At 43.6% G+C, this 17,471-nt stretch overlaps 1 protein-coding gene across 2 annotated transcripts in view; it reads right to left on the bottom strand.

The window, feature by feature from the left end:
• The window catches only part of CASKIN2 (CASK interacting protein 2), a 263,177-nt gene that overhangs the window by 102,646 nt on the left and 143,060 nt on the right, over window positions 1-17,471 (bottom strand). For both annotated transcript variants that reach the window (XM_086930758.1, XM_086930759.1), the window contains one exon: window positions 14,311-14,362. In XM_086930758.1, the coding sequence (XP_086786884.1) occupies window positions 14,311-14,362 (52 nt within the window). The remainder of the gene's footprint in view (window positions 1-14,310; window positions 14,363-17,471) is intronic.

The following is a 17,471-nucleotide window of genomic DNA, read 5'->3' as shown; positions in this document are numbered from 1 at the left end:
TTTAATGTATGCAGACGACATACTTGTGCTAGATCTAACCCCGAAGGGCCTGTCAAATCGCCTGCATGCACTAACACTCTTTGCAGAAGCACATTTTATGAAGATTAACGCTACTAAAAGCAAGATTATGTGCATTTTCGGTAAGAAAAAATGCAGGTCTGCAAACTATAACTGGATATTAGGAGGACAGAAATTAGAGGTCGTTAAAACCTACACCTTTTTAGGAAAAATAATCACAGCAAACATAAGTGAGACTGCCCATATAGAGCACAATTCTCGCAAAGCATTATCACATGGGATGGGATTGTGTTCCTTATATAATGCTACGGGGAAGAGACATTTCACATTATTCCTTGATGTATTTAAAGCAAAGATACCCGCTACTCTCCTGTATGGGATTGAATTAGTGGATTTAAAACACTGGGGATTTGTGCAAAAAACAGAAGGAAAGATCTTAAGGAAAATATCTTCTCTTAATACGGCCTGCTCTGACATTTCATGCAGGCTAGAATTTGGTCTGAGAAGTGGTTGGGTACAGGGGTTGATTGCCCTTGTAAGATGGGTAGCCTGTCTGGTTAGAGGTAAAATTGGTTCCCTTAGAGAAGCGATTAAAAGAGAGCTTTTGGGGGACCTCAACGAGTTCTCTTTACTAGTAAAAAACTTTAGAAAGGCTGTAAGTCTACTAGAGTTGGATGCAAACATCTTGTTCTTATTAGACCCTGTTGAACTTAAGATGAAATTAAAAAATGCATCCTGGGAACTATGTTACAAACTAGATAGGCTAGCCCAATCAAGAAAAAAAGAACGACAATCTCTGTTAAATACATACTTATTTAAACAGCCCCAACAATATCTTATTTGGAACATCCCTCATAGAGTCAGAAGGTTATGACAAGATCTGCTTCCTTTAAATTCTCTTCTCGCAAAATGGTACGGTGTGTCTCCTGTATGTAATTTCTGTCATAATGCTGTACAGAATCGTAACCATGTTTTGTTTGTATGTAATGTATTGCGCCCTTTTCGCCTTAAATGGCTAAAACCAATCTGTCTGCAACTAGGAATTTTAAATGTAAATACTTTTCTCCATGCACTTTATTGCCCGCCTAATGAAATGTTTTGCTACAGAATTTTTAATTTTTTAAAAAGTTTTTTAGATATTTATTAATAATGCACGGGGAATTGCTGGGGATTGCCCGACTAATGATTGTATGTGTCGCCTCGCTTATGCTCGACTGCATGGTTTTATTTTGTTTTTTTGTGATGTATACTGTGTGTTTTACTTTATGTGGCCCTCACTGAGAGCCAAAACATAATAATAAAACTTTGAACTTTGTGTAGCAAAGTCAGAGAGAACAAGAGCATCAAAAGGAAGGGCCATCCTAGCCACAAACAGCAAAAACACTAGAGGGGCATAAACTATATATAATTGGCATCGAAGGCAAGCTGTTATTCTTCAGTAGGAGAGTCTACTAATGTAGAAGCTGCACGCCTGAAACTGGTATTTACAGCACTGAATCAAAGGTACACTCCTAGATAGGTAATTCCGAACTCTGCTTAATTAAAGCGGATTGTGATTCGATGCATAGAGGTATTTTTCTTGAATTCATAATTAGTAAGAATGAGGGGATCGTAATACACCAAATTAGTGCATACTACCCTAAAATATCTTGACATCGGTGAAGAAGATATGAGAAAAAAAATCAAATAGTTCCATGAAACTCTTGAACAAGCAGTAAGAGAAGATAGTGCTTTGCAGGATAAACAACTTTGCTAACTAAATGAACAAGTTACTAGCCTTTGTTAACCCCTTTGATGCGGATGACAAAGTCAGCTCGTCATGGGCGTTACCTGCGCTGCGCGCATGACGAGCTGGCTTTGTCACGTAACGCGGGATTTTTGAAATTCCAGCGCGCAGCAGGAAAACCTGCTAGCGCGCATGCGGTTAATGCTCTTTCTGGTGGATACTCTAACCTCTGAATCTTCACCTTCAGAATATCCTGAGGCGCCTGACTAAATCCGGAAGATTTAAACAGCATCGCTACAGTGCACCAGCAGGTGGTCCTATGCGGCCTCACGCCGACTTTGTTCTGCCCCAGAACGGACGATTAAGGCATATAAAAGCGCCGCCCTTGGCATCTACGTTAGTTTATTTATTGACTCTGTCCATGCCCTTGGATGCAGAGCCCAACAATCAGCAGAGGTTTCGGTGTACAGATCTCTAACATGGGGCCTTTTTAGATGGAAAAAGAGTCCATTCTTCACCTTTAGAATGCATACCAAAGCAGTACCTCCTGAGGGGGTGGATTTGTGGAATGCCCCAGACCAATAAGTCCAGCAAATCTAAGAAGGCAATATGCCTTCACCATCAGACCAGGTGGTCAAGGCAGTAGCGTTTTGTGAATGTGTGTACTGACACCCATGTCACAGTGTGACATGTCAAGGGCATGCACTCCCCATGCCTACCATAGTGTTAGCAACCGTGGCCCTAGCAGAATGGGCCCTCAATCCTTAAGGAGTATTTTTGGCCAGCGAGTAGCAGATTTTCATGCATGTGTTATCCAACTTGACAAACAACTTGTTTTGCACTGCCTTGCCTTTCTTTGCACCAAAAAAACACACAAAGAGCTGATCATCCACCCAACGATCTTTGGTACGATCGCTTTAAAAGGGGTCCAGCTGATGGAGTCTCACCTCCTCTTCAGAGGGATGAGGAGGCGCAAAGAATGTTGGGAGAGTGATGGACAGCCTAATGTTAGGGGAAACATAACTTCACGCAAAAAGGCCGCCCTGGTCCTCAACAAATTTAAGGGTGGTGTAAGGAGGCAGCATTAAGAGAGCTTAGAGTTCACTCATGTGACAAGACAAAATTACTGTGACCAGAAACACCATTTTCCAAGTCAGGAAATATAATGGGCACTTGTGCTTTGGTTTGAATGGCGTACACATGAGGAAATCTTTGCCCAAATTAAGGTTCCCACAGTTGAATCACAAAGGCTTTGGGAGGAAACAAATGAGACAAACTTTAGGAAACCTCAACACAACAAGCGATTTGAACAACGATGGCTGGTCCTGTAAACGTAAACAAGGCCAAAGGGGTTGACAAATAATCTTTAACTGTGCACACTATAAGTCCTTGCTGGACCAGAGATGAAACAAACAAGACATCTGATAGTTTGGCCTGTAACTGGTCAGTATTGTGGCTGTCGCATGAAGCTACAAACTTGCGACATTGCCTGGTGTAGACAGACTCTGTAGAGAGACTCCTAGCAGTGGGGATGACATCCACAACTTCAGGAGAAAAAATTCAAACCTAGTCCACTGCTGCCTCTCAATTTCCATACATGGAGATGTAGACTGCCATGCGAGTGCAGGACCCTGCCCTACTGCTTCAACTGGTGATCCTCCTGAAGCAGTAGCCTGACTGGAGGACAGATACTTATTACCAGAAGTTCCGGGTACCACACACTCCTTGCCCAAGCTAGAGCCCCAAGGATGACTTGAGCCCAGTTGTTCCTTATCTTCAGAACTCACTGCAGAAGGTAGCGGCGGAAAAGCCAAAAGGCTCTGCTCTATTCAGAATGAGTCTTAAAAAGAGAGCCATCTTGGAAACTCCAGCATGCAAAGGTTTTGACACTGTGTGTTCTCGGAGGTGGCGAAAAGGTCTAGCCAGGATTCTCACCTTTACTGGAAGATGCCAGGTACTACCTCGGGGCTGTAATCAGCATTTGTGATTGCCAGGTACCGCAGGCTGAGTTCATCCACCCTGGTGTTCAAAGATCCCATCAGGTAGATTAAGGCCAGGGAAATGCCATGATGCTCCAGACAGCTCCAGCAATGAAGTGCAGAGGACCCTGGAGCCCACCCAGCCCTACTTGTTGCAGCCACCTGGAGGTGGTGTTGTCCCTGAAAAGATGATCAAATCTCCCTTTGATGGATGTCAGGAAGGCTTTCAGCACCAGTCAAATGACCTACAACTCCAACAGGTTGATGTGAAGACAGATCTCTGCAGAAGAGCAGAGTCTTCAGATCTCCACCTCGTTGAGATGACCTTCCAGTCCCAGCAGCGATGCATCCACCACCACAGTCAGCTCTGGGTGGGGCAGTTTGAGGGATCTGCCACTGGTTCAACTGTGGTGAAGCAGCCGCCACTGAGGATCACTTGAAGGGTCGCCTGAAACCTGAATTGAATCAGACATGTTTTCTTGGTGTTGGGTCCACTGAAACTTCGGGTTCCACTGCAGAACCCACTTATGCCGCCTGGCATAGTCGAAGAGCAAAATACAAGAGAACAATAAGTACCCAGCATCCATAGGTGCGCTGCAACCACCGCATTCACTTTCATAAACATATGCGGGGCACTGGTGAGGCCGAAGCAAAGCACAGCAAATTGTAAATGCTCCTGCCCCAACGTGAACTGAAGTAGTGTACATTGGACTACAGAATGGGGGGTATGACATGAAAGTAATTGCTCTGCAGGTCCAAATCCACAATGAGGAGGCTCTCAGAGGGAGGGGATATGTGGGTGTAATAACCAAAAGAGCCTGCACTTTTTGAAGCAAGAAGGACAGATGCTCTTCTGAAAGACATTCTGACGTGGGCAGGGAAGAGATGGGTCTAAAATGAAAAAAGGGAGTTTAGCCTTACTGAACAAATCTGAAGTATCCAACTCTGTTAGAAGTTATCTTTTACGTAGGGAGACAAAAATCGAGTATTTCGAAGAAAACCTGCCCTTAGGGAATTGGATGGGATACCACGAGAGTTTGTTGTAATCACATGTCTAGAAAAAATACTTTTTTTCTAGAGACCACTCACCCACCATGGTTGCTCCTAGGTGGCATGCTTCATCATTGCGGTTCCTCTCAATCCTCTATGGATTGAGGCGTGCTGCAACCCGCGAATTACGCAGGAGCACTTTTAATTGTAGACCATGTGTAGTGCAGTGATGTGGAGTGGAAAGGGAAAGAAAACTAAAAAATACCTAACTAGTTGGACACTCTTTTATTCCTGCCCTTAGTTCGCATGGTTAAAAATCAGGGGTTGTTACTGAGGAGAAACCTGACTTTAATGACAGTGGGGGCTCGCCGAAGCAGTGCTAGTGGACTCCGACTTCCGGCGGAACAGAGTTAAGTAAGTAAATAAATATAACGATTTACATTGCGCGCGCTGCATCGCGGTGGTCGTGTGCCACAAGGGCAAACTAAAGCTGCATGGAGGCTGATGCTGCAAAGGTGGGGGCTGGCAACTGTGCTGAATCTGGTGGCCTGGATGATACCCGCCCCTGAAAGGACTGAGGTGCCTGTTGCAAGGGCTGTGGGCTTTGGAATAGCCGGTCTGCCAACCCTCTGGGGTAGCCTTGAAAGAGGCGAAACTGTTTAGGATACTGTCTCGCAGAGGTACAAAGGCCTAAGGAATGCACAGTGGCCCAGCTTTTAGTGAAGTATTCCAATGCTGAATCAGCCATCTCGCTAGATATACTGAACAACATGTCCATCAGGGAGCCTTGTACATCACCAAAGAAGCCTGTGGGTTTTATCCAAGAGCAGTGCTTAATTTGAGCTGGTGGTCGGCACCAGAACTTAATTGTCAACACCGGTACTTACAACAGACTGCCACATGGTGGCACGGTCTGTCCAATTTAGAGATGAGCATAACCACAGTTGTTTATTAATTCAACATACATTAAAAATTACTAATATCTGTCAACCAAGCCATTCTTTAAGCTTTAGGGACCTGGGATAGTCTGAATTGTCACACTTGCAGGTGTGCAATGGTCAGTAGTTGTGTTGGTACTAATAATGGCAGGGCAGGCAGGGTCAATGGCTGGTGCAAGCTGCAGTGGCTTCCTGACCAGGGCCTTGGCATGTATTTATTTTTTTCGAATTAAGCTGTCATGAGTGCTGCCCAAGCAGCATGCTAGTGCCAACGGTGCTGCCCGAGCAGTGGGTAGTGTCCATTCAAGAACGGATATTATACATTTCTTTCATCCTGACCATCCTGGATGGTTGAGCTCGGGTCGGCCTGAAATTCCTCAGCAACCGTAAGCAAGATCACGCCAATCATATTCCATAAAGTGTGGGAATATCTCCACAGCAAACATCTGGCACTGACTGACCAGAAGGCAAGCTGGCAGAGGAAAACGTCTGCTTCCCAAATATCTTGATTCGTTTTGACTCTGGAGTCATAGGGAAAGAACTGGGGGTTCTTCCTATTTTTGGAAGCCTGAATCACCAAACGTTCTGGAGTAGAGTGCTGCATCATCTCTACTGCCATTTCTAAAGGCGGGTTGACTCTGATCAGATGCTGAACTGAAAAGTTATTGGAGTACTGTAGTGCGCCTCCAAGGCAAAGGCATGGTTCTGTCAAAATCGATTGGACTGGATCCGGTTGCAGTGGTAGGACTTCCGGATGAGACCTCGGTCGGGGCACAGACAAGTTGGGTTAGGAGTCGGAAGGAACAATGTCAAAGGGGCCAGCTTGGATTTAGTGCTGTATTGGAAGACGGTGCCGACGTTGGACCAGAGAGGGGTTGATGAGGCACAGACAGCTACAAACTGTATAGCTCCAGTAGCTTGGGTAACATCGGGATCAGCTGAGGATTCAACTCTTCCGTGTGTATATAGGCGTAAGCCAGGAGGCTCCCTGACTGATATCTTGCAAATTGACTTCTAAGGCGGAGAGTGGCAGGACTGGGATGAATCCAATTAAGCCCTCTTGTGCTTCTGCTTCAACTTACTAGAAGGCTTGGACCATGACAAAGACCTGTCCCAGGAACAGCCCTGAAAGCAGGAGGGGGTCTGCGCCCCCGACTTCCAGCGGGAGTTCCATTAATTCTTTTGGTGCTTGGCAAAGTATAATGTGTTTTAGAGAACAGTGGTCCCTATTTTGGAAGGAAAAATGGACAACCACAATAATCATACGCTTAAATAGATCGTATGTCTTTCGTCCAGCCGGACAAGAATTTATTTTTATATAAGTTCAGTTGATTGTGATTCAAAACATTAAATGACAAGTGGGCCCAGCCGTGACCCACAGAACACAAGACAAACCAACGAAAAACAGAATGTCCAAAGGCAGGGTATAAGATGTGTCTGTTTGTTTGTAATCACTATGACAGACTTAAATATCCATTTTCACACCATTGATCATTACAATATTATAAAACCATATTGTATATGGTGCTGTTAGTGTCGACGACGTTTCGATGCTATTCACAACAATATAAAGCATCATCTTCAGGACAAGGGATAGTTCATTGTTGTCTTAAGCTTATTCGCATATTTTGCCTATATCGCATTACGTCAATAGGCTATGGGCCTTCCTTGTATGGTTTAATTCCTGATATCAATATATGTCAGTGCCGGATCGCACTTGAGGCTTTTGGTTAAGTAACAATTCCGCTAGGTGCCAGGTTGCACCTCTTGAATAACGGCGGAAAGTCAGGGCACGGGGGCTCCTGCTTGTGCTGGATAGACTCCGAATTGCCATCAGAGTCTCCCACAAGTAATATATTTTTGACAGTCCCTACAAAACTAAAACCCTGTAGCTTTCAGTGGGAAAGGGATAAGCCCCAAACTCATCAACTGGCAAAGAAAATTAGAAGCAAACTCTGGATCCACATACCAAGACGTGGAAAGAAAGTACAGACATTGATATTCAGGGATGGTGTTATGCAGCTCCATCAACACTTCCAATGTGAACAAAGTTAGCGCAGTGCATCGTGGCGCCATCTATCAGTGTACAGGAGCAAATACGGTTTAAATCTTCTAGATCCAGTTTGGGGCCTGGATATATTTTAAAGGTGAGAAATCTGCAGTTAGAACTACCCATCAGAAATCTACTACCACTCCACATTAGATTTTATCAGAAATCAGCTCTAAATCACCAGAAACTCTAGAACTAATGAAGTACAATTACCGAAAGATCGAGGATTCTAGACCAGGATTACATAAATTGATCACATCTGCCTGTTCGGCTGTTCAGACTTATTTGTATGTCCAAAAACTAATTAGTGACTATTGGGCTTTTATTATTAATGAGCACTTTTTAAAAGAGTATTGATGCCAATACTGCACATATGATCACCTCTACCCCTCTTAGCAGTAATATTTGTTATCGCCTATTTACATTTTTAAATGTTTTATGGTTTTGTAAATAGGATAATTTTCTAACTTACTAGTAATCTTCATTATTACGAGTCCTAGCTTCTTGTCTTTTCACTTTTGGTCTTTCCCCAGAGACAGTCCTCCCTTTGATTGGTTCATTTTCTATGTTTGTGATTTTTTTAAATCTTCCCTTCTACCCAATAACTTCCTCTATGATCCAAGGGACTTTCGGAGTACCGAACTTAAAATTAAGGGGGACCTCTATAGGAGGAAGTGATTCTTGGGACTGGGAGTAGGAAGGTATGACTCCAAGTAATGAAGAAAACCAGTAATTATTACAGCTTTACCAGAGGACTAGTGTTTTCACCCCCCACGCATAGCTTATGTTCAATGAATGTGTTTGATACTCCCCATTCTGCTGCTCAAGATACATTGTTAATCCCAAATCCTCATGTATCTGCCCAAGATATAGCCTTTCCCATATTCAATAAAGCAACCCCTGATATAGGTTGATGAAATTGTATCCAATGATGTAAAGAACCTATTGCAAGTCGAACACCTTCTTAGAAGTGCCACATGTTACAAAAAAGCCATTTGAATTGCATAAGTAAGAAATACACTCAAGACACATAGATAATGCCTTGTGGAAATCTAGGATATGGGTGCAGTATCTCTTCAGGAGTTGAGGGATTAGAACATAAAACACAAACAACTAATTCCTGTTGTACACGCACATAAAAAAGAAACCTTTGGCCTAAAAAGTGCACATTCGAAAGATCCCTCTATCTTAAGCTCTCACATGCTTCCAGCTGAGGAAATAGCCACCATGAGAACAACCTTTGCAATCAAAATTCAATAACACCAAGCTGAATGGTTTAAAAGACCTTCTGTAATGCTCTCAATATCAAAGCCAAAATAAAAGGTCTAAAATTAGAAAATACCCTTAACAGTTGAAAAAATAAAAGAATGACAGTAGACAAATCTCACCAAGGTGCCTTAAAGGCTCCGACAGAGACCAAAGATTCTCAGAGTTGACTACGTCAATCCTAATTTGAAACTGTCCCTCAGGAAATTTAAAAGCTTTATATCAATTCAGGGTTCTAGGATGTAAACTTCTAGAACACCAATCTGTAAACTGAGTAATGTTTTTCATAGGAACAACCCAACAGTTGGGAGACCTTGCCCACTCAATCTCCACGACCCTAGGCAAAGATGCCTCGGACGCAAGATAGGGGATAACTCAACGGAGAACAAAGGAGGGTTTTCCACCGGCAGTTGAAGATGTGGATACAAAGATCGCCTAGGCCACATAGGAGCAAACAGTATTGTCTGGGCTCCATAACACTGGATCTTCAATATGACTCAGGGAATGAGAGGTATTGGCGAAAAGGCATAAAGCAGACCATGTGGCCACTATATGTATACTGAATCCACTCCTCAGGGTTGAGGACTCAACATGGTCTAGCCAATTAGAGGAAAGAGGAAATCTTTGGAGAAAGCAAATTCATATTTTATTAGAACTTCCTATCTGAAAGAAATCTAATGGAATACTGCCTGAGACAATAGGGGTCAGTTGAAGGAATTCTGCGACTCAGTTGGTCTGCATACATATTCTCCCTCTTTGGAAGAAATATGCCTAAGAGACACAGAATATATAACTCTTCCCATTAGAATAGCTCCCTGGATATCTGGGATAAAGCTGGAGATCGTTTCTCTCCTGTTGATTTATATAGCTCCTTGCTACCCCATGGTCTGTTCTCCCAAAAACATGCTGCTGATATATGGGAGGCATGAAACAGTTTAACACCCTTAAAACTGCATGAAGATCTCTCCGGTTGCATGACTGCTCAGCCTCTCAAGTCCATGAGCCAAGAGATACTCCAAAGTCACTCCAACCTCTCAGACTGGAATCCGTTGTGAGGATTGTATAAACACAGGGATCTACGGAAAGTCTACAAAGGAGATTCTCCTCCCGAAGCCGCCATCCCAAGGAATCGTTTAGAAGAGGGGATATCTTTAGAACTGTGTTGTAATACTGAGTAGCTGGTGCCCAATTGGATAGAATTAAATTTTCCAGAAGCATTAAATGATGACGGGTCCAAAGGACTAAAAGAGCAGTTGCTGGCTTCTATCCCTGCAGCTTAACAACTCGTGTGCTGGAATTGCTTCTTTCTGTATCAAAGTCAGTAGATTATTCTGAAGTTTTGTTATTCTTTTCTCTAGTTAGAATGCTATTCCTATGTCCGTTCTGAACTGATAGCCAATAAAGGTTAAGTTGTGCAACGGTTGGAGCAGAAGTTTCTCTAATTTAGAAGGAATATGTTCCTCGTGAAATCTGCAGACCTCCAGTATCTACATGCTGGCAATGGAAAGAGAAGAGATGGTGATAAGTCAGTCACCCGGGTAAGGAAATAGGCACATTTCTCAAGAATGGAACTCTGCAACAAATGGAGCTAAAACCTTTTGGAAAATGCTAGAAGCCGAAGATAAACCAAAGGGAAGAATCTGAAACTGGAAATGCTGTTCTTCCACCATAAAAACATATTTGATGCTCCCTAAGGATTGGAATTTGATAGACATCCCTTATACTTTTGCAATATTAGGAAATACTGCATGTATAGAGACAAATTACTCTACAGCACTGTCATCTTGAACAGTATTTGTTCAAGGAATTTATTTCAAGCCACAATTGGCTGGAAATCTCTATTTGACTTCTTTATAAGCAATAATATTAAGTACAATCCTTCATTCTATTAATTACGAGTACAGGAGTAACTGCTTTTTTCTGTAAACAAGACTTTATTCTATTAATTAGCTTTCTGTTTGACATAAGACAAGGGTAGAGGAGTTGTTTTTAAAGTCTCTTCAATGGTCTGCACCAGAATTCTAGAGAATATCATTCTCTTATAATATACAAGAACCATTGATCTGTTCAAGAGGTTTGTCATTTCTCGACGAACCGCAGAATTCTTGCACCCACTGAAAATTCCTGAGGAGGAGAAACTGGAGAATAGTCGAGCCTTTGAAGGTGAAGAGACTCGAGGTTGTTCTTTTCTCAATAGAAGGCCTTCCGCCTCAGATCATACCACAAAATGGTCTCCTTGATTGTAGGCCTGAGTGCCCTCTACCAAAACTCTCGGATTATGCATAAAGTGTTTTAATGCCAATTGGCGATCATTCCCCCTGACACGACTTGCCTTAGATACTTTCTCTACAGTATCTACCCACTGCCTGACATCCTGTCCATCAGCCAGGTTACTTCTCTCCTGTTTAACAGCCTTGTGTACTGCATTATCCACAACTTACCGCAGAAGATGAAGATATAAAAAGGAACTGAGAGCTCAGTCTTCTGTAATGTGTCTTCTAAATGTTTTCACTTGGAGAAGCACATCATATTGCTAGCTGGATTACTATTTCTGAAACAGGGAAGACGCTAAAAACCAGAGTACAGGCTTTTACAGCCCCTTCATGCATCCTGTTCCAGCATCTTCACATTGACCAGCAAAACGGAGGTGCATAAAAGCAGGAAAATTCTGCTGGCTCACAATCTGGAGAGTTTGTTAGGAGCACTCACAATTGCATCCCTGCCAAATGCCCACAGTTGGACAGGCTGCTACTATAGGCATTGTGAAGACCGAAATAATAGTTCTATAATCAAAACACACAGGGACAATGCTACGGCCTATTCTTGCCCCTGCTCAATGAGCGACAGCACTGCCCTACATCGGATACAGCACGACACCTGGAGCACCAGCCACAACTGCACAAAAAAAATAAGATAATCTCAACTATATATCTAATCGGAGCCAGGGATTTTGTCCCTGCAGCAGACACAACAAAATCGGGAATGGCTAGGATCATGGAAGAAGGTATTGGGAGTAAAGGAAGGGTAAGAAATCAATTATATAACTAGAAAGAGGGCAATTAAAGGGAGGCCTGTCCCCAGGGGCGGACTGACATTCACATAGGTAGGACTGGGATCAGGAAGCATATGAGAAGGTATTCATCCCCCTCTTTGGAAGTGTGGATATATAAAGCAAAAACCTTCACTGACTAAAAGAGCTTTAATTGTCAATATTAGGGCTTTGAAATGCACTAAGTAGCGCTATACAGAAGGCTTCAGAGAACTTCCTGCAAATAGCAAACGGCTATTAATTTAAAGAATGCAAGTCTTGGCAGATGTTGTGTTTAATATACTTATAGTTATGCTTCTACTACTGGCAAACTCCAAGAGCCAACATTTCTTTCCTCTGGCATTCACCTTGCTTTTTCTCTGCAATTTCAACAAACCCCAGTTTGGCATAATGGTGACCAAGCTCGAGACAGGATCTATGCCGGTGCCTCAGGTTTGTCCCAGAAAATATGCTGAACTTGATCCAATATTGACTCTAGAGCCGGATGAAGAGCAAGTGAGGCAAGACTCTTTCAAAGCCAGTAAAAAACGGCATCTTCTATCCATTTTCGAATAAGACATTGTCCTTGAACTTGATTGACTACATTTTGTCAAATACCCAAGGTATACCGCAGGGTGCACCATTAATAAAAACATTGCTACTTGAAGCTATAGACATCTGGGCCCTACACCCACAAAACACAATGCAATAGGTCTCGCATTACTGAAAGTTTGAACCATTGACGTTGCTAATAATAATGCAACGCCAACAGCTCAACTTTCAGTAATGTGAGACCTATTGCATTGCAAATGCCTTTTTTTATATTTATTTACTTTTGAAGCAATTGCGGCACTCGTGCTTTAGTTTAAGATGTTTAGAACTACAGCACTAACGCCATTTCTACAAAAGTAAACCAATGGAAAACAAATGGCTGCAGCATGCCTTTAAGAATGTTTTATTTACTTTTGAAGCAATCGCAGCACCCGCGCTTTGGCGTAAGAGGTTTAAAGCTAAAGCGCGGGTGCTGTAATAGTACCAAAAGTAAAGAAATAATTTTTTTAAACCACGTGCAGCTGAATTTGGCGCGCCACAAATAAGAAAAGAAAGGCACGGCTGCCATTATTGCAGCAGAGGCGTGCTGAGCTCAGTAAAAAACAAAACAGCGTTACTGGAGAGACTGTGTCCTGCTTGCAACAGCAGAAAAGAAAGGTGCAGCCGCCATTACTGCACCTAAGCGTGCCACGCTGGTTTAAAAAAAAAAAAAAAAACACTGAGGGAGAAAGTGCAGGCTGGAGTACGTGATTTCAGAAAACAGTGCTCACAGGCTGTAATTAAAACACCATTGACAAAGGACAGTAACAGGAGCCACCTGAAAAGATGGGAGGGAAAATAGGCGGAGCTTAAAGTCCATATCTGAATACATTAGGGCTTGAAGAGACAGCACAAGCGCTGCCTAGGAGAGACCTAAAAAAATCACAAACACCCATGTCCTTGCTGCTTGCTATACATTGTCTACTGTCCTTAATAAGCAGTCCTACCAGCAGCAGACGTGCATCTATCTGTTATATTGTTCACTTCAGTTCCCTTGTTTTGTTATATAATTCGGTTTCCCAAATGACTGCTTATCTAGCAGAGTTACATTTTTTTGTTTAATCCTTCTTAAGTCAACTGAAACCCGTAATGGTGTTTTTCTAATCATACAATACGCTTAAAAACCTGCAAAAAAGATTGTGCAATTTGTTATTCATCACAAGTCACCTGCAAATGCAAACAGAACAGGCCCTGGCAGTTACTTCCAGGTACACATGTAGGTGCCCAGAGCCAGACAGATGTAAACGGACAAGCTAACCGGCAGTCAAACAAGCAGGAAGAAACAACCGAGCAGACAGTTACAAACAGGTACGCAGGAAGGCAGTTGCGAACAAGGGGCAGGCAAGCAGAAGCAACGAGGCATGTAAACAGGATGATACAACTGGGAAAACAGGCAGGCAGATGCAATACTGAGTGCAGGCAATGCATCTACCTTTAGTTAGCAGATACAGGCAGACACTGGTGAAGAAAGATCCAGCGAATGCACAGCAAGGTCCCTGGCATGCAGAGGGCGGCCAAGGGGGGACAGTATCACAACAAATGAGCAAATGGGAGTGCCACACAGATACTCACTTTTGCCTCAGAAAAGCACTTTCGGTATAACACTGGAGCGGACTGTACACATACACACACATGCTGGTATGAAAAGAAGGAGCACCGAGGGTACTGTGTGCTGAGAGGAGGAGGCATGAGACTTGACTGATCACGGTCAGTAGGTCACTTACCCATCAGAGTCGAGGTGGTTGACATTCAGTCTCTTGGTGGATCCCAGGAGCTCTGTAAAGAGAGGGGTCGAGATGTGAGGAATAAGGTTTAAGACTCTGCCGTCTTAGAAAGAACATAGTCAGGACTAAGCAGCGCGCACCGTGCACACAAGCAGGGCTAAGCCATGGTCCCCATGTAGAGTCATGGTAGTAGCACCAGACCTGACAGGTTATCTGGATCCACCCTTGACCTGATTAATCAGCTCAGGTGACTAGTGTTACTCCTGAATATCCCATGGATGACCCTACCAAGTGCAGTTTTGTTCAAGCCACTTAACCAAACATTTAGGTAGCAGCACCATAACATGAGGACTGCTAATGTCATCCCTCACTTAAATCAATGACTCCGGATGTAGTCAACCAAGGACCACTAAATGGACCAGTGACACATGACAACAGGTGTCTACTGTTTCTCCAGAGCTGGACAAGTTACTTTGACACAGCCTGTTAGGGTCATCCCAGTGCTGGACCAGTGATTTGCCATGAGTACAGTCAGATAAAAACCTATAGGAGTCAAATCAGTGTCTCCCTTAATAGGTTCCTTAGAATTTAATCCAAGGAATTTAAGGGCTTTATTTAGACCTTGGTGGTCGGTAAACAGGTCTGTTGTCTCTAAGGAATGGCACCAACACACAGTTTTTACTTCCTGTACGCGTGGCCATCCTGCATTTGCCCTGCCAGAGTCTGCCATGCATTGAATGGAAAATGAGTGTTGGTCGCCCTACCCTCAATAGAGTGGGATGACAGTCCTTGTGACCTGAAGCACCTAGGCAAGCTTTCTGCCCTGTCAGTGGCTCACACCGGAAGAGGCAGCTGAGGTTAAGCTAATGTGAACCTGGTGTTTCCCAGACTCTAAACACAGTGTGGGAACCACAGCTATGGCCAGGCAGGGGCAGCACAGGCTGAGGGCGGTGCTCCCGCTTCGCCAAACTCTACACGAGGCCCCTTAGTCTCTTCCATGCATTCAGTCAGCTACGGAAGACAAAAATGAGACCTTGCAGAAAATGGAGGCTAGGGCAATTATCAATAAGATGTAAGGCCTTGTTGTTGTATACACACCCTATACCAGGTGAGATACAAGCATGTGGCAGCAAATGTCCCCACTGGTTGTTTTTTTCTTGTATAGGCGGTACCTTCATGCTGCCCGTCTCAAAATGCACCCCAATTGTCGTTTGTCTTAGTACCCTACTCACGTCAGAACTATACTTGCAAATATGCTTGAAATGTTGCATCCCTCTTCTCTCTAGAGGGTCAGTGCAGCTTCAGCTCTGCCCTCTTGCTCTAGCACCCATCCAAGAACCTGCCCAAAGGACACTCACTCATTCAATGTCAGTCCACATTTGGCCCTTTGGTACACTCTTTCCACCAACTATAACTTAAGCCCGCCTCCTCATTTAAAAAAAACATTTTTATTAGGGTTTAGGCTTAGCATGGCAATCAGAGAAAATAATATATACAGGAGCCTTATACAATAAAAGCTTTATTGTACCCACTGAACAGATCCATACATGGTCGGCCACAACATGTTTACATACAGAAGCAAAGTCTGAAAATAATGCTGGATCATTTGCTTATTTGAAGACAGAAGTAGAATAGAGTATACCAGAAAGAGAGGTTTAGCATGGAGCATTGTGGGGGTAGAGAATGCTTGTCATTAGGGACAGGGAGATGTGAACAAACTAACTCTGGGGTGATGCTGTGTAGGTGAAAGCGATGCACAGATATCGCCCGATGGGAGTGGTGCGGGCGTGGGGTGTTAACCAGAATCTATAATAAGGCAGCATGTAGTCAGTCTGGGTTGGGCGGTCAGTCGGATATTTAAGGCCTGGGCGCGCTGGTTTAGCCCTTCCTAGTGGAGTCATCGTCCGAGAGCAGGAGTAATCGCCATCTATCATCTAAGAGGGGGCAGTCCTTGAGGATCCGGCTCCAAGCAAGCCCTACTCCTCATAACAACCAAGGTCCTCTCAGTGGAGCACAGCCAAGTGTGACAGGTCACTCTGAAAATAGAATTAAGGACCTTGGGTGGCCTGTGTTCACACTGCTGTCCTTTCCCGGTTGAGATGCGCAACTGTAGCTCAGGAAGGGCTGCTAGAAAGAACAGCTTCATCCACAGAATTCTCAGAGCAGTGCCCGGTACCCTCAACACCACCACCATATCCTCAAGACCTCTAGTGTGGCCGTGGGACTGTCCTGGTACTTAACTGGTCACCCAATGGCAGAGTTCTACTCTCATTTGAGGATCCTTCGTCTACCCTGCTTCCCAGCCTATGAAACTTAGACATTTGTGGGCCTGATATGAGCAGCTGGTTTAGCATACTCTCTCCCTGGGATTCCCAAGCACAGAACTCCCTTTCACTCATCAGAGCAGGAGTGACCTATGTGAATCGAAAATTCAAACAGAGCTATAACTTGCACTACGTTAGAAAAGGACTGGCGCTGCTTTGTTTATCTCCACATGCCAATATCTAATTTCTACACACAGCTCAATGATAGAAGATAGCATGTTTCCACCTGCTTTTGGAGGCATTTCCCCACCAACCTAGTTGACTGATCCCATCCTCACCTTTTCATTCTGATTATTAGCCAGCCCTCTCCATTCAGGACAGCTTTCTACACTGCTCACTTCCCTCTGGACTCCGGACTATAAACAACAGAGGATCAGGCACCCAAGGGAAAAATAACCATGAAGCTCTGAACTTCCATCTTTACAACGTCCGGCTGGTGCATAAGTTCTCTAAAGTACCCACAAAACGACATGTACCTCAACAAAGCACTGAATAAATACAATTGTTTAGTCTGAACCCATGCTGGACTAGCGACCCCCTATGTATACAATGGACCTATGTCACGCTCTCACTCTAAAGCATATGAGAGGTTTCCATGGTAAAGCATACTTCCAAAATAAAGTACACAAATTAGAAATCATGGTCCACAAACACATTTTTCCTGATTAGAATTGTAAATTCAAGCTCAATTCACCTCCCACCTATTATTGAACTGGGGCAAATTACTAATCTAACTCCAGTACTAGAACAACTGAAGCTAGCTCTTGATGGTGAAAAAACCTGAACACTAAAATGTTGTTCGGTGGATATTTTTGCAATCAACATATTTTAATTTTG

Source organism: Lissotriton vulgaris, chromosome 7 (genome assembly GCF_964263255.1).
Source record: "Lissotriton vulgaris chromosome 7, aLisVul1.2, whole genome shotgun sequence".
In the NCBI taxonomy this organism is placed as follows: domain Eukaryota; kingdom Metazoa; phylum Chordata; class Amphibia; order Caudata; family Salamandridae; genus Lissotriton; species Lissotriton vulgaris.
This window is presented reverse-complemented; position numbering and strand designations above follow the sequence as displayed.